This window comes from Zalophus californianus, chromosome 3 (assembly GCF_009762305.2).
Source record: "Zalophus californianus isolate mZalCal1 chromosome 3, mZalCal1.pri.v2, whole genome shotgun sequence".
Lineage (NCBI taxonomy): Eukaryota > Metazoa > Chordata > Mammalia > Carnivora > Otariidae > Zalophus > Zalophus californianus.
The window spans coordinates 139,153,055-139,171,471 of record NC_045597.1 but is presented as its reverse complement, the minus strand read 5'-3'; the positions used below and the strand labels follow the sequence as shown (position 1 = coordinate 139,171,471).

Sequence of the window (18,417 nt, the reverse complement as noted above, 5' to 3'; positions counted from 1 at the left end):
ATACCTAGGGGTGCCTGGGTGGCTCAGATGGTTAAGCATCTGCCTTTGGCTCAGGTGATCCCAGGGTCCTGGGATCGAGCCCCGCATCGGGCTCCCTGCTCTGCGGGAAGCCTGCTTCTCCCTCTCCCCGTCCCACTCCCCCTGCTTGTGTTCCCTCTCTTGCTGTGTCTCTCTCTGTCAAATAAATAAAATCTTTAAAAAAAAATATATATATATATATACCTAAAAATTGCCCTAGAGCTGCCCTCTACCTTCACATATAACGGGCCTTTGGTGAGAAAAAAGGGAACATGTGCAAGCGCGTGCATGAGGTTTGAGAAATGCCATGTAATACAAGCATGGCTTGTTTTAGAGAGCTCCACAGATAATCGACTGTAATGTGCAATAACACCCTACCACTTTACACACCATTCTACCTACACCCACCTCTCATCCACCCCATCTTGTTTTAGAACCAAATGGATGGAACTAGTCCATTCCCAGATCTAATTAAAACAGACTCAGCTGACCCCTCTGCACCAGTATATTACCACCTTGTCCACTGTGGCATATTACATTCTTAAAAATGGCCACAACAGTATAACCTGTCCTACAAACTCTTCTAGAACCTCACCAACATCCCACCTACCCCATCCGCCCAACAAGAGGTGAAGTTGAGGCACCTGGGTGGCTCAGTCATTAAGCGTCTGCCTTCCGCTCAGGTCATGATCCCAGGGTCCTGGGATCGAGCCCCACATCGGGCTCCCTGCTCCGCGGGAAACCTGCTTCTCCCTCTCCCACTCCCCCTGCTTGTGTTCCTGCTCTCGCTATCTCGCTCTCTCTCTGTCAAATAAATAAATAAAGTCTTTAAAAAAAAAGAAAAAGAGGTAAAGTTAAATCCCCTCCCCTTGAATCTGGGCAGACTTGTAACTCTGTTGTGACAGACAGAATATGGCAGAAGTGATGCTTTAAGACTTCCAAGGCAAGGTCATAAAAGGTGATGCGTCTTCTCCTTTGGTAACTTGAACAAATGCCTTTGGAGCACTGAGTAAAATGTCTGACTACCCTGAGGCTCCCAGGCTCCAAGGAAGCCCCAGGCCACTTGGAGAGGCCATGCATAAATATTCCAGAAAACAACCACAGCTGAGTTTCTTGTCAGCAATTCTTAGACATGTGAGTGAAGATGCTTCCAGATGTTTCCAGCCCACTATTGCTGGATCCCTAGCCTTTGAGTTTTTCCAGGTGAGGACCCAGACACTGTGAGGTAGAAACAAGCCATCTCTCCTGTGATCTGTCTGACCTGACCCACAGGATCCACGAACATAATAAAATGACTGCTTTACAGCCCTAAATTTGTGGTGTGATTTGTATACTACAATAGTAACTGAACAGTTACAGTTGTGATAGTTACTATTATTCACAGATCTATCATTAAAGACAGAATTAAATATTAATCCATCTGAATGAAGCCTCAGAATTAAATCAGTTACCAAGCTGACTCCTGACCATGTTACATTTATAAATTCCATTCACTGCTTCAGGCATAGATTTTGACATTTCCACCCTCCCTCTAGTCAGTGCCATTTTATTAACCCATTACTTGAAATTTACCTTTGTGATATCTCACTCTCCAACTTCCTGGCCACACCTTGGCTCCCTGACCTCCAGTCCCCAGAATTTGGAACCCAGTGACTACAATGGCTTACCTCCATCAGAAACTCTGCTACATTATTCAAGAAATGAGAAAAAAAATAATCCAAGAGAAAATTGATGTAATTATGCTAGCTAAACTCAGCTAAATAATCTTTTTGTAAGAAGCAGACAGGTAAAGCCATTTACCTATGATACAAAGATAATCCAAAACAGTAAATAATGAAACATACTTTATATGTGTCTTTAAACTGCAATCTATCATTTCTAAAAATTATCTCCCTTTCAAAATATTTAATATTAAAATCATTTTACCTTCTCCAAACAGCCACAAAATGACAGTATGGGAAAATCAGTACAAGTATATATGGCAAGACAGAGCAATCTGTTTAAGAAGAAAACACATCAAGAATAATTCACAATCTTGGGGCACCTGGGTGGCTCAGTCAGTTAAGCGTCTGCCTTCGGCTCAGGTCAAGATCTCGGGGTCCTGGGATCGAGCCCCAGATCAGGCTCCCTGCTCAGTGGGGAGTCTACTTCTTCCTTTCCCTCTACCCTTCCCCCCCACCTGCTTGAGCTTGCTTTCTCTCTCTCAAGTAAATATTTTTTTTTAAAAAAGTATAATTCACAATCTCAAAAAAAAGAATAATTCACAATCTCAGCTAAAAAATAAATATAAATTACCACATAAATAGTTAACATTACATAACCAGTTCTCATCCTCTAGCCAAACTAGGATGTTAAACTGAAGGGACAGTAAAAATTACAATTATAACAATGTCTAATAAAAAAAGAAAGTAGCTTTTACTTTTACATTCTTATTAACATATAATCTTTTTTAATTTATACATAAAAAAATCAGAAGCTTATCATTCATGATGCCAAAACATTCCCCTATAATATAAAGGCTAATAACCAAAAGAAAAGGAGGTTAACAAAAGGCCAGATCATTAAAGCATCAGCTGCCAATATTAGCTTACAGAAATAAATGCTGGAGTAATTATGGCCCTCTTCCCATCTAATAAATGATACAATTTATTTGTATGAAGTTGTAGTCAGTGCTCTAGTTTGTCCAGGTAATGGAGTATGATATGGGGGCAATTCCATGACAATATCCAAGGATACTACATCCCCTGGGATAAATATACCCAACAAACTTTTCTGAGAATCCAAATGCGGATTAAGTCATGAAGAAACTTCTTTGGCTTATAAAAGTTCTTAAAGATAAAAATATATAATCAGCACAAAAACATAGCTAAGTGTATAAGCACAATGAAACGCTTTTTACGGTTTCTATTTTGCTAACGCAGTTACAGTTAATGGGAATTGCCATGACAAAATGACTGTTTTTATGAAAAGAACCCTCTTTATCACAAACCAATCAAAATTCATTTTTATTACTGATGTAGAAAAGTTTAAAACCATGATTCATTTATAAAGCGTACAAAAATAAGAAAGTGTTCAAGAATAGAGGATCATTTACAAAGCAATAAAAAATTAAAACATGCATTTCTCTTACTGGCAAGGCAAATACTTCTACACATAAATGTCTATAACTGGATTTGTTGAATATTATAATTTGTCTTTGAACAAAAAAGAGAAGCCTGAATTTAATATCTCATCTCCATTTGGTATCTTCGGTCCATCTGATAACTGCTTATCAAGAAATTTCAAAAATGTCTGAAAACTGTTAAAAAGTTTGATGATATTTTCTTTCAATTTTCACTCAAATATGGAGGGCTTGAGCTAACGTTAATGACTCAAAAGTCTTCACAGAACTAAGACTAGCAAATCTTTATGGGGTACCCAGCACCAAATCTTTTAAATTAAAAACTAAAAAATCATGTAATTTCAGAGTACGGAATGTTAATAAAGCATACAAGAAAATTAAAACTCACATTATGATTAACTATGGACTACTTCAAGATCTTAACATCATATCAAAGTTTTCTAAAAGGCAACAAAACACTGCCTCTGAGAATTTGGTTTCCAACCTATTCATGAATGTAAGTATGATAAAATAAAATAAGCCACACTGCTCTCAATAAATTGTACTTTACCTCTACTCTGCAGTAGAACCTATTATGTCTTTGCTTTGCTTTTCCATCTGCCCCTTCAATATCCCCTTCACATGTGCCAGGTGATACGCACTACAGTATGAGACTATTCACATGACTAATATGAATGAAAGAAGAGTCTCTGAAATGCGATGGCCAGTTCAATAACTTCTCAATAATTCCTCAGTGCCTTCTTCAATCCTGGAGAACCCTCAGAATACTAAGTAAAACTAACAATATATCTTTATCTTCACAAATAAAAGAATTGAATGCACTGTATTTTTTCAATTATCTGCTACAATCATCATCTTTAGATAGTCAGGCATGCAGCTCTAAGAGCTTTGACTATCAGATATAATAACTCTATCACTTTCTGCATTCTCAATAAGCCTTGTGAGAAATAGCATCACTTCTATTTTACAAAGGACTTTTAAACTATGTTTTCCACTTCTTTGAGCTTCTAGTACCCTTCCAAACTGCTTTCAAAGTTCACATTTCCCGGGCACCTGGCTAGCTCAATCTGTTAAATGTCTGACTCTTGATTTCAGCTCAGGTCATGATCTCAGGATTGTGAGTCTGAGCCGCAAGCAAGGCTCTGTGCTAAGCTTCAGACTGCTTAAGATTCTCTCTCTCTCTCTCCCTTTCCCTCTGCCCCGCCCTCTCCCACCCCCATGCTTTCTTAAATAAATAAAATTCTCTCTCTCTAAAAAATAAATAAATAAAGTCCACATTTCCTAGTACTTACGTGGAAGAGGGATGAAACAGAAAATACTTTATTGATGATATAAAAACAAACTGTTGTAAACATGCCCGTTTTGATAAGACTTACTTTCAAGATGCTTACATATGGGTTCCATGGAACCCATAAAACTACTTTTCCAGATCATAATATAAATTAATGCTACTGCTAGAATGAAGTTATTAATAAATTTAAATAATTAAGCACCCACATGCCCACAATGAGATAAATGAAATATTGCAAGTCTTTTTTTAGCCCTTATATAGTTTACTGAGCTTCTAAATAAAGAACAGAACAGATATTGTACTGATTTCAAAAGATTAATAATTACAATATGATGAAATTAACTGATATGCTTAAAATATAGCAAGGCACTGGTGAAGTAATAAGGTCATTCAGAAAGATGATACAGGGTTACTAGAAATAAAGACACTCTGGACAACATGCTGTCCAAAACAGCAAAAGGATAACATTACAAATATAGTATCCTCAAAGGCTCTCGGGCAATAAAAGTGGTAACAGAATCTACCATGTACCACTGTAAAACAGATGCTTAAAATATGTTATAAAACATCTTATGCCCTTTTACAGATTTTGTAAGGAAACTGTGGCCCAGGAAAGTCTGCCCAAAATCAAAGATCAAGAGGCAGAGCTGAGCTTAGAACTCGTTCTGTCTTACTCCCATGGCCTGGTTCCTAACCTTTACATTCTATATCCTAAGGAGCTTCAATTTCCATCTATAAAACAAGAATAATATCTATCAAACAGGATCAAATTGTTAATATTAGCAATTATGTATCTAAATCATCTAGGACAGCGGCTCAAAAAGGGATGCTTACTCTTATTATCAGTAACTAGATAATTATCAGCTAAGTTTTTAAGGCTAAAACATTTTGGCAATGTCTAAAAAACAGACCAGCACTTCTTAGAGGCAAAATCTGGTAAAAGAGAAAAACTAACAGGTAAACAGCTAAAAATGAAAATAATGAACACTCATGGAGCGCTTACAGTGTGTCAGACACAAGGCTAAGCATTATTACCTTTTCTCATCACCTTTAAAAAATATAAAATTATCTTCACTATTTTCCAGATAAAAAACCAAAGCTTTATAAAAAGGGAAGTAATTTGTCCAAGGTCACACATTTAGTAAGTAGCCAGATGTGACTTACTCCAAAGTCCGTTGGAAGTGTAGAAGCAAGGTGAATGAAGTCACTGATAGGGTACCTGGCTGGCTCAGTCCCTGGAGCATGTGACTCCTGATCTCAGGGGTTGGAAGTTCAAGCCCCCACATTGGGTGTAGAGATTACTTAAAAATAAAATCTTAAAAAAAAAAGTGATTGACACTGTGGGAGATTTCTACTGTTTAGTGTTCAGCACCTCTCTCTCCTTTTATGTGTATCTGGTGGCTCTGGGGAGCCCTAAAGCCTGGAGCCACTCCTAGCACAGGGATAAGCAAGGGAGTCAGGCTCATCCATCACAGTACTCCATCCTTTTGGCTACAGTGACTGCTCCAAATGTGCTCACAGAACCCAGATGGGGATACTCCACCCTCCCCTAGGATATATACCCCAGTGACAGTAAAAAATTAAAAAGAAAAATAAAAACCTCATGTAATATACTGGAAAATCTTGCCATTAAAAACAACAAAAAAACAAGCAAATGAAAATTTAAAATACACAGGCTGTTATAAAAAATTTTGAAAATGATTCAGTATTCAGGATTATTTTTATCCCTCTTCTAAAGTTTTATATCAAGCGTATCACCTAAAGATCCAAGCTATTAATTCAAAAATTAAAAATTAAGAAAATTCAAAATTCAAATTCAAAATCATAATTTACCCTTCCTTTCCATATTATTAAATGACAAGAACAATTCAAAATCCTCTTCCACTTTAAGAAATTTATCCAAAGAAACTACTCAGTAGATACACAAATATGTTTATGAAAGCACTGTTCACATCAGAGAAAAATAATATATACCAGTGATGGCTTTAGGATACATCAACTTACTTGATGGAATTACAGTTGCCAGAATTCCCTTTCTACTGTTTCTGACTACGTGAGCTACAAAGGACATTCTCCAGCAGGCTCTGGGAGGACAAAAGAGAAGCAACAGCCATTGTGTAGCATATAAACACCTTCTCCCAGTTATCCAAACACTAATTTAGGTGCTGCTGTGAAGGGATTTTGCTGATATAAATGAAGTCCCTAATCAGCTGACTTTATATTCATCTAAAGGGAAATTATCCTGGGTGTGCCTGATTTAATTTGTTGGAAGTCTTTTAACAGAGGGCCTATGAGTTCATACGCTGCAAGCAGCACCTGCCGCATGTGCCTTTTCTTCCTCCTGAATCCCCCCTTCCTGGCTGCCTACTTTGCGGACATGGTCCTTGCTTGGCCAACCCCCACAACAGCACAAGCCAATTCCCTGTGTATGTGTGTGCATGCATGTGTGTGTAGAGACACAGATACAAAGCTAGAGCTAGAGATCAAGATCCTACCGTTTCTGCTTCTCTGGTTGAACTAATAGAACACACTAAATACTTACCAAAATAAGACTAGATAAATAATGCTTTCTTCATTACAATGAAATACTATATAGGCACTGAAAATGATGATGTGTAATTCCATTAGACAAGGAAACACATCTCAATGTCATACAACAAAATAGCTTACAAAAAAATATGCACGTTTTATATTATGTGTTGTTGTTGTTGTTGTTTTTAATTTAGGGGCAGAGAACAAGATAGCTCTGCTTACCAAAGTTTTAATGATGATGGTGAAACTTTAAAGTCTTAATCTGGGTGTTATGATTTTAGGTGATTGTTATTTTATTCTTCAGATTCTTTTGGATTACTTCATTGTCTACAATGGCCATGTATCATAATTATTATCAGAAAATAAGAGAAAAAGAACCAGTTCTCATTTAACAGGAAAAAATGTAAGAGAGACTTACAGGTTAAAATGTGCCCAGTCTTAAGGACAAACAAGAGTTATCCAAGCAAAGTGGACATTTCAGGCGGAGGACAGTATGTGCCAAAGATGAACTCTACAAATAGTTTAGAAAGGTGAGAATTTAAGAGTGACAAGAGATGAGGCTGAAGAGACGGACTAACTTATGGCAGGTCTTATATGCCATATGACAGTTGAAGAGAGGAATCACATTTGCATTTTAGGAAAATAACAATAAAATAAACAAAACCCCACTGAGGCTTGTAGGGTGGAGACTGTATTAGAAGGACAGACTAGAAACACGGAAACCAATTCAGACACTACTACAGTAATCCAAGTGAGAAAGACAAAGTCCTGAACTAAGGTAACAGAGGTGGAGATAAAGAGGTAACACTAAGGTACAGTAGTAAGGAGTAAGAACTACAGGATTTTGGTGGAGAATACACTGGTAGTAAAGAGACAAAAATGGTTCACTTAAGTTGGGGAGTTCAGAGAAGTTTTCCACAAAGATGCCTTAAGAATAAGGCTCTCGGGGTGCCTGGGTGGCTCAGTCGTTAAGCGTCTGCCTTCGGCTCAGGTCATGATCTCAGGGTCCTGGGATGGAGCCCTGCATCCGGTTCCCCGCTCCGCGGGGGGCCTGCTTCTCCCTCTCCCACTCCCCCTGCTTGTGTTCCCTCTCTTGCTGTCTCTCTCTCTGTCAAATAAATAAATAAATCTTTAAAAAAAAAAAAAAAAGAAGGCTCTCAAAAATATCACTGATAGATGTAAGACCCCTTTAAATTTTTTTTTTTAAATATTTTATTTATTTGACAGAGAGAGACACAGCAAGAGAGGGAACACAAGCAGGGGGGAGTGGGAGAGGGAGAAGGAGGCCCCCCACGGAGCAGGGAGCCGGATGCGAGACTAGATCCCAGGACCCAGGGATCATGACCTAAGCCGAGGGCAGACACTTACCGACTGAGCCACCCAGGCACCCTGCCTTTAAATGTTTCTAAAAGAAGTATCAGTGTGTTGGCTCACACCCACTGAAAGGAAGAATAATAAGCAATACACTAAAAATGAGAGCACTCAACTACAAAAACCGATTCACAATTATTTATTGTATTTATAATAGAAGTATATAGATATGTATCTCTAATCTTTTGAGGTTGACCTCTTCCAAGAAAATCAAATTATTGCCATAAATAAAATACTCTGCATAGCTGCTTCCTCTGAGTCACACTTACACGTCACTTATAAGTCAAACATAATGTTTCATATAAATTGTTATTTTAGCCACCCCTTATTTCACTGCTTGCCCAAATACAATCTTTTAAAATTTTAAATTATAAGTAAAATAAATTTGAACAATTCAGAAATGTAGTTCCTCTACTACCCTCCACCAACTCCCTATACTTATTACTCTGAAATTACTAGTTAAAATGAGCTGAATATTCTGTTTTTCTTTGCTTACATAAACATATACAAGTGTATATAGGGTTTATTTAAGAACAATGGGTTCATACAGTATATATATTATCCTATAACTTGTTTTTACTTAAGATAATCATAAATTTCAAGCCAATATATTTAACAGGTATATCTCTTCATTTCTATTATTTGTAATAATGTGGACATACCATAATTTGACATATATTTAGGACATTTCTGGTTTCCTGCTATTAAAATTAATGCTATAATGAATATTGCTATATATAGTTTTAAATAATGGTACTCCTATTTCTATCAGATAAAAATTCCCTGAAAAGTTTCTGGGTCAAAGGATGGCATTTTAATCAATATTGCTACATTAAGTTCTCAAAAAGTACATTTACAGACTCACCAACAGTTTGAGGGTAGATTTTTCCCCATACCCCTGTCAGTTTTAGAAATTATCATATTCATTTTTACACATCTAACTAAATGGAAAACTTTATCTACTTTTAGTGACAGCATCTTTTCATATGTTCATTGTCCATTTGCATTTCTCCATTTGTGAACTGCCTGTTCCTGTCCTTTACTCTTGATCCTGTTGTCTTTTTCATTAATTTTTACAGAAACTTATGTGTTTTATCATATAAAGCTTTTTATACTTTTCTGCAATCAAATCTGCCAATTTTTTCTCCTAGGGATTTTGGATTCTGTGCCTTGCTCAGGCCTCCTCTGCTACCCATGATTACTGAAACTATCTCCTATATTTTCTCCTAATTATTTTATTACAATTTGGTTTTTGTCCTTATTTCACATTTAGATCTTTAATTCATTTGGAATTTATTCTTGTGGTGTTATGACTTGGAGTTATCCCAATACCATTTATTGAATTATTCATCTTTAAATGCCTCCTTCTAGAGTAATAGATTACAAATAGCCAGATGGCACACAAATGAAATTCCTAGGAATTCTTAAATTTCACTAACTGAAACAAAATTCCAAACTTATCAAAAGTTTATCAAAGGACATTTATGATTTTTTTCTTTAGAAGAAATCACACATTGGGACATATGGGTACAGTATACCAGAATCAGCATACAATGTGAAATGGTTGATTTTTTTAACATAGCAGAGATGGAAATTAAACGAATGATCTAACTTTTAACATAAACAGTAAAAATAGAAATAATCATTGTTTGAAATCTCAAGATTATTCATTGATTCAGGTCACAATTTTTTTTCTATTTATTTACTTATTTTTTTGATGTAGTGATCCATGATTCATTGTTTGCATATAACACCCAGTGCTCCATTCAATACATACCCTCTTTTAATACCCATCACCAGGCTAACCCATCCCCCCACATCCTCCCCTCTAAAACCCTCAGTTTGTTTCTGAGTCCATAGTCTCTCATGGTTCGTCTCCCCGTCCGACTTCCCCCCCTTCATTCTTCCCCTTCTTTTTTTTAACATATAATGTATTATTTGTTTCAGAGGTACAGGTCTGTGATTCAACAGTCTTACACAATTCACAGCGCTCACCATAGCACATACCCTCCCCAATGTCTATCACCCAGCCACCCCATTGATTCAGGTCACAAATTTTTATTGAGCACCAACTAGTAGGTGTTCTGGATACAATGAGGGCCAAAACAAGTAGATCCGTACTTTCATGAAGCTTGTAATCTAGTGAGAGCTTCTCTCTCTTCCAGAAAACAATGTATTTAAGTGAAAAAGAAAAAAAGAAATGTATGTTCACACAAATGCAATGCAATGAAAAACATTTTGGCAAATTTTATGACACATTCAGTACTTTCATTTCCAAAATACTACTTTATTTCAAATGCACCCATTCATCCCGGTAACTGTGTCTTTACTCATGTTGAAAATACTGCTAGGAAATTAAGAATAACTCCATTTAAAGATTAGCTATTACCCATCAACCCACACCTACAATACCTACGTCTAGTCTTATCGCTTCAACAATATTTAATTTCTTTCATTACGGTAAATGAACCTCGAAAACAGAAATCTATTTACATCAGCCACGTTCAGTCCATCAAATCAAAGGTGTTTCTAAAAAGTGTATGTAAATTGAAAGACTTTTCAGTGAATCCTAGAGATTTCACGGTAATATTGTGTTGCTTGGAGAGGAAGCAAGAACTTCGGTGGCCCTTAAATGGCATCAGGTAACAAGGGCAACTCACTAGTGACAATCACCTTAAACTTCAGATCCCACGACCGAGGCTACTACCCCCACTCTCAGACTAAAGCCTTATAATACCCGGCCCTTGTGGCCACGCCCCCCCATGCCGACCCACGGCCTACTCCACCCACCCCAGGCCCTCCGCACCCAACCGGAGCTGCACAAAGTAAGCCCTCGAGAAGGAGGACGTTATTACTGCCCCTGCGGTGTGACCTTCGCTAAGTGTCTCCCCCTCAGTTTTCTCATCCGTGAGATGAGGCTGGTACTCCGTGCCCGCCTCTATCCCCAGGCCTGGGTTCAGTACCTAATGCCACAAAAGGCAAAGCTGCAGCCCTAAACCCCACGCTGCTCCCCGCGACTGCCCCCCGCCGCCCCCGCCTCCACCCGCAGCCCGAAGCCACGCGCGCTACCTGCGATTTGCGAGACGAAGGCTTCGGCCGCCAGAGACATGGCTGCTGGGCGGCCCCGCGCCCGCGGTTTCCGCTCCTCACGGCCCTCAGCGTCCTCTTCTGAAACCCCAGCGTCTCCTGCTGCTACCAGGCGTGGTGCCGGCTGAGGCTCGGACTCACACAGCCCACCCGGGCGCCGGTGGAGGCGGGAGGACCCCAAGGTTACCGCCAGGCCTGGCCAAGAACTTCCGGCGCAGCTGACAGTGGAGGGAGACCGCTTCCGCTGGCGCCACCGCCGCGCTCCTCCCCTGGCGCGGGGGTTCCCGAGTCCTAATCTCCTCGTGGCAGCCCAGCGGCTGGGGGGCGGGGTGCCTGGTTCCCGACCGCTCTAGGCTCCAGCCTGGGGGGCGGAAAGAGGGAATCCTGGAGGTTTTCAGTATCCTTTCTTTAAGCGAGAATTTTCTAAGCAAGTTTTTTTTTTTCTTTTTTAAGAATTATTTATTTGAGAGGAGAGCTCGAGCAGGGGGAGGGCAGACTCTCTGCTGCGGGACCGCCGCTGGGCGCGGAGCTCGATCTCACAACCCTGAGATCAGGACCTCAGTGGAAGCCACTCAGGCACCCCAGCAAGTAATGTTTTTTTTTTTTTGTTTTTTTTAAAGATTTTATTTATTTGTTTGAGAGAGAGAGAATGAGAGACAGAGAGCATGAGAGGGAGGAGGGTCAGAGGGAGAAGCAGACTCCCTGCTGAGCAGGGAGCCCGATGTGGGACTCGATCCTGGGACTCCAGGACCATGACCTGAGCCGAAGGCAGTCGCTTAACCAACTGAGCCACCCAGGCGCCCGCAAGTAATGTTTTTAAGCGCACCATACCCGTTCCTTTAAAAAATGTATACACTATTCTATTTCATGTCATCTTCTCAACAACCAAAAAGTCAATATTGTTACCGCCATTTTATGGATAAGGAAACAGGCTTAGAGAGTTTAAACTGCCTGCTCAGGGAGGATGATGAAGCCCAGATTCAAATCCACGTTGAATTTCCTCTGTTTCACTATACTGCTAGATTGATTAGTCCATGGACGGACATTAGTGTTTATTCCTTTATTCAAACGTGCTTGCCAGACAGGAGGCATGAGCAGCTAGCTCCTAAGCCGAGAGATAGTTTGCCCTTCAATTCTGGACACCCGAAAAGAAGCTCATTTTGCAGAACAAGATAAGTTTCACATACTTCTTCTCCCTTTTGGGGGGTGAGAGGAGCAGGAAAAGGAGGAGACATTAAATCCATAAGTGGCTTTTTATACAGTTTATATACAAACATACAATTAAGGAAACATCAGGATATGTTACAGATTTAGAGGCATAAAATATTACAGGTGGAACTGACTTCAGAGATCATCCAGTAAGCCAAGGCCCCCTTTCAGTGATGAGAAATTCGTAACAGATTACCACAAACTAAATGGCTTAAAACAACAGAAATTTATTCTCTCCCAATTTTAGAGGCTGGAAGTCCAAAGTCAGGGTGTCCACAGGGCCATGCTTTCTCTCAATACTCTAGAAAAAATCTTTCCCTGACTTTGTAGCTTCTGGAGGTTGCCAGCAATCTTTGGCCTTCCTTGGTTTATAGACACATCAACTCAAATCTCTGGCTTCATTATCACATGGCAGAGTATGTTTGTATCCAAATTTCCCTCTTCTTATAAGGACACCAGTCATTGGATTAGTCTACCCTAATCCAGTATGACCTCATCTTAACTTGATTTCATCTGCAAAGACTATTTCTAAATAAGCTCACATTCACAGGTACTAGAGATTAGAAACTTGAACATAACCTTTTTTTTTCTTTCTTTTGGGGGGGGGGGATACAATTCTACCCACTACACTAAATAATAAATTTTTTAAGAATAAATCATCAATATTTGCATCACCCTTTGCAACTAGGAAATGTGTTAAACTAAATTCAAATTTACCCAAAAAAGTACACGAACATAAATACAGCAATGTTTGGTTTGGTTTGGTTTGGTTTGGTTTGGTTTGGTTTGGTTTGGTTTTTAAAGAATTTATTTATTTGACAGAGAGAGACGCAGCGAGAGAGGGAACACAAGCAGGGGGAATGGGAGAGGGAGAAGCAGGCCTGCCGTGGAGCAGGGAGCCAGATGCGGGGCTGATCCCAGGACCCTGGGATCCCGACCCGAGCTGAAGGCAGATGCCCAATGACCGAGCCACCCAGGCGCCCCTAATACAGCAATGTTTTGAGAAACAGCATCTTCTCGCTGACATTCAGAGTTGACGGGTTGAAATAATAGGTTTTTCTTGTTTGTGCTGAGGGAGATAACACTGATAGTAAAGAACATCCTGTGCCCAGTTTCCTCCTCCTTATCCCATGAGTGATATTGACCAAGAGAAATGAACTGTTCCAGGATATGGAGAGTCAATTGAAAGAAAAGCTCTCAGTTCCTATCTGTTTCTCTGCACAGTGAACTAGTATAACTTGTAAAAGTGAAGATCTGTCACTTATTCAAGTTCTGTTACCAAGTTTGGTTTGTCACTTTTTTAAAAGTTGGAATAAAATTTTTGACTACTTTTTGACACTTGCAGATTTTTTTACAGATTTCTCCACATCATAGAGATTATGTGGGAATGTGAACCAAAGCCCTTAGGATTGGACCAGGGAATCCAAACTCCAGCAAGTCCAAAGGGCAAAGATGAGCCCCAAAGTGGAAGGAGAATGGCAAGATCCAGGGACTTGGCATACATGTAAGAGAAACAGAGCAAGATGAGAGGCAAAGGAGAACGTGCCCTCAAAATTTCAGTTAGGTGTCTATGACTTGATGCATAGCACATCGACGAACTGGGCTGGCTCGAAGGTACTGGGTTGGGGTTGACACCATCCCTGTTCTAGAAAGCTTTTGAGAAAGAAACAGGGATCTGCTGGGGGCACTGTCTATACTCAACCCTTTCATCATTGTAGCTGGGGAAACAGACTCATCAGCACCATATGGATTCACTTTTTCTCCCTGACTGATGGTTCCTTTGCTTCCCACACAGGCTAATTTAGACTGGAAAGAATCTATAATGTGGGAGGTCTTTATTACTAAAAATTAGATCCAATAAAATGCAGATGTCCTGACGGTATCCACAAACAAGCTGTCTTTGAATAAATAACCAACTGGAATAAATGTATTTATGCATCTATATTAGAACAACTGGCAGATTTAAAACTGAAGATCTGTTTAAGATCACAATTAAGGAAAATACAAGAAAACAAGCCACTGGAATTTTTAAGGATGAGGTTATAAAACAAAAGTGCTAGTGAATCCATATGTTACTAAAAGGATAATCACACAATTATTTAAAATAAAACATTAATGCATGATATGAACATTGACCTAATAAAATCACTTTTCTTGCAAAACTGTTCTATCATGAAAATATTTTCATGTCTCTAATCTAGATTTTATACTACTATATTAAGTAGGAAATACACAGCTATCATGATGAATATATACTTTATTAACATTAAAATACTAAGGTATTTTATCTGCATTTCATTTTTCTCTGACAGAATGTTAATATTTTAAATGTAAATATTTTCTTTTTTGAAAAATGCCTGCAAGATAAAATTTAGGCTGAGCTTCCTTCAAAATTAAACTATTTACTTGACAATGATAAAATAAATTCAGACCTTTTTATCAACTTAGTCCCACCCCATCAACAGAATTAATTACAGATAATTCAATCAATCCAAATAAAGTATTAATACAATTAAAAACACTAAGGTAACCATGTTATGCCTCAGAGCTTTTTTGTTCATCTGTTAACAGTTTTTACTTTAAAAATAATGGAATTGTAGACAACTACAAGCAATCTAATATATGGGGTTTGCAAAGATATTTTTTAAAGGGTACAGAAATGTGGCCATCATTTGTCCTTACATCTCTCAACTCCACTTTCATCCATTTTGTTTAATTCCTAAGAGATCATGACCGACCCAGAACTAAATTTTTACCATTTTCTCACTTTCTGATCCCACCCTCTTGTATTTTAGGCTAGCACACCCTCAAATGAACTACAAGCATATTGACTACAACACAACACTTTGGGAAACATCTACACTACTGATTATAGTGGGCCTGGATTCTTCAAATATTAACTGGTTTTCAACAGTTATTAAGATGCTAAATTTCCAAAATATTCTACCAAATTAAGCACTTTTATAGCTTTATGTTATTGTTGAGAGTTGAGTTTTAACTATATCTAATGTGGGTGCTTTTCACAGGTGGTTGAAAAATGTCTTATCTACTCTTCTAGGAACTGAATTAGTTAAGACTTTCCTGACTGCAAGTTATAAAGACACAATTAAATCTAGCTAAGCAAGTTTAAGTTTATTGCCTTGTAGTGGTAGAAAATACACCAGAGTAGTTCACAAAACTGAATGAAGACCTCTAGAACCAGGGTGTCAGCTCTCTCTCCTTCTACCTCTCATTTCTGTTCAGCTTTATTCTTTCTCCCTGAAGACACACCTTCTCCCAGCTGGCAGGAAAAATAGCTGCCTATAGCACCAACTTGACACCTTCTTAGCTTGGCAGCCCCAATTTCCATAAATTAATCCCAGGGAAGAATTATAATTGTTTGGATGTTGTCACCTTTGAATGAAATACTTTGTCCAAGTGAATGGATTCAGTCATCAAGCTGGCAAGGGAGGTATAGGATCTGTTATGAAGGAAAATGAGAAAAGAGATGCAAGGCAGCCCATATCATAGTACCACAGTCCACAAGAAGAATCGAGAGCACTATAGTGGGGCTACCACTTGTTTTCAAACCACAAAGGTCATTTAAGCGGTTTAATATTTTTATTTCCATAAAGGGGCTAATAAAATGTAACGATGCCTTAACTACAGCCCCTGGGGTGGGGAAGGAGGAGAGAAATTCAGATGATCGTGTTAACTAAGAGGAAAAGCTGAGGATGCCTTTACCAGAATTATTATATTTATTTATATAGCTATTTATTATATTACTATATTTATGCGAACGTAGCTACTTTTGCATAAATGTAATGAGCTAACTCAACCCTAAATCACTAGAGCAGTAAACTTACAGTTTTTCAAAACAAAACAAAAAACCCACACACAATTGTCTCATCCCATGGTGCATATATTGCCCTTTCACAGCTGGCTAACAAGGATATGTACTTTCTGAAGCTATAAATAATATGTGTGAATAAAACAACGTGGAAAACATGAATGATGCTATGTTAAGTAAAAAGAGCAGAATTGGAAATGTGCTTTATTGTGAATACAACTACGTAAAAATGTATATGAAAAGAAATATTTCTCAAATGTGATAAAGCCTTGATACAATAGGGTGGGATTTTGATTTTTTTTTTCTTTTTGTTGTCTTTCAAACTCTCTGAAATATTTTTGTGCCACTTTTGCCATTTAAAAAAAAAAGTGTTTTTATCACCCTGGATAGAACTTCTATAAGGTGACTAATATGGCAAGTGCTCTGATATGTCTACATCTAGGCCTTGCATAATATAGGCCTCATTAGCCTTAATGATACTGCCAAGCATTTATCTTAGACCAGCTTCACGTTCCATAGCAGAGATTCACGTCCATAGTAATAATGAGAGAAGAGCACATGCAGATAATAGAACAACATCCAAAATACCTTATTGTTTGCATGTCCTCATGTGAGACTGTGTACAGATAGGCAAGCACATCTCATTGTGTGACTACTATTGTTTAATACTGTGTGATGTGTGATGGAAACTGGCAAATTTTGTAGATCAGCTGTAGACACTCTTGCTTTTGATGATAGTTTGGCATTGGTTTTAAACTTTATCTGAGTTATCATATTTTACCTTATAACCCTTACACAAAGCCAAAGAGTTGGTGGTGGTGATTAAGAAGGCTGAAGCAAGAGTGTCTACAACATGAGTGTCGAAAACACAGTAAAGAGATGGGCCTAAAGCAACAGAAATTTGAAAGCACTCCTGAGCACTTGGAGTCACTTTGAGAGAAATGTTCCCATGCTGGAGAACTAGGTCACCTCTGATATAATGTTAGCATCTAGAAGATTATGCCCAATGACATGGCCACCAATATTTTCCTTTGCCTTCTTTTTAAATTAGAATCTATCTTAGAGAATGAGATTCATTTCACTAATTCATTCATCAAGTATTTATTGGACCCCATTTTGCAATTGGGCCCTCACCTACATCATGGAGATACTATAGTGAGCAAAATTCAGTGTCTGCTCTGAATTACAATCCAGTTGGAAAGATGGTTAGGCCAACAAGCCGTTTAGACAAGTGTAACAAGTGCTATGAAAGAGTGTATGGGTGCCTGGGTGGCTCAGTTGGTTAAGCATCTGCCTTCAGCTCAGGTCATGATCTCAGGGTCCTAGGATCGAGTCCTGTGTCGGGTCCTTGCTCAGCAGGGAGTCTGCTTCTCCCTCTGCCCCTCCCCGCTGCTTGTGCTCTCTCTCTCTCTCTCAAATAAATAAATAAAATCTTTTTTAAAAAAAGGAAAGAAAGAAAGAGTGTCTGCACCCATTTAAAGTCATAGACAATGTTACCTAAGAAATGTTTCAAGTTGTCATGTTGCCATAGCTACCACAACTCTTCAGTATAAGTGAAATGCCCTTGCCAGGATACCAAATTTAAATATATGAAAAATAACTTCTTGGCCTGGTGTGAAGTACACCTTCAGTAATCCAAAAGCTTGCCAACTATCTTACACAAAACTTTATTTTGGCACATGTTTACATTTTACAGTCTTTAAGGGGCACAACATCCTTTTTTCATGGTAATTCTTAATTTTTTCCTTTCCAGATAAAATGAAAACATTTCACTATATCATTCTTCAAATGAAATTCAATTTGAAGCAACCATCTTAAGCTGTTGCTCAGTTCAAATTTCAGTGTGAAATATTTGGTAACTTGCCAGCTTCCTTTTTTTTTAAAGAGTATCCCAGAAACTCAAATGGAATAGAAACAACTAATATTGGGTAGCAGCACCTCTTGCCAATTACAGCAATG

General features: G+C 38.5%; 1 protein-coding gene across 1 annotated transcript in view; it reads right to left on the bottom strand.

Annotated features, from left to right (window-relative positions):
* MTX2 (metaxin 2) overlaps positions 1–12,332 on the bottom strand; it is a 62,891-nt gene extending 50,559 nt beyond the window's left edge. Inside the window, exons 1-2 of the mRNA XM_027590663.1 lie at positions 12,327–12,332; positions 11,403–11,769 (exon numbers count right to left, since the gene is read on the bottom strand). Of these exons, the coding sequence (XP_027446464.1) occupies positions 11,403–11,769; positions 12,327–12,332 (373 nt within the window). The remainder of the gene's footprint in view (positions 1–11,402; positions 11,770–12,326) is intronic.
* Positions 12,333–18,417: the final 6,085 nt, after the last annotated feature.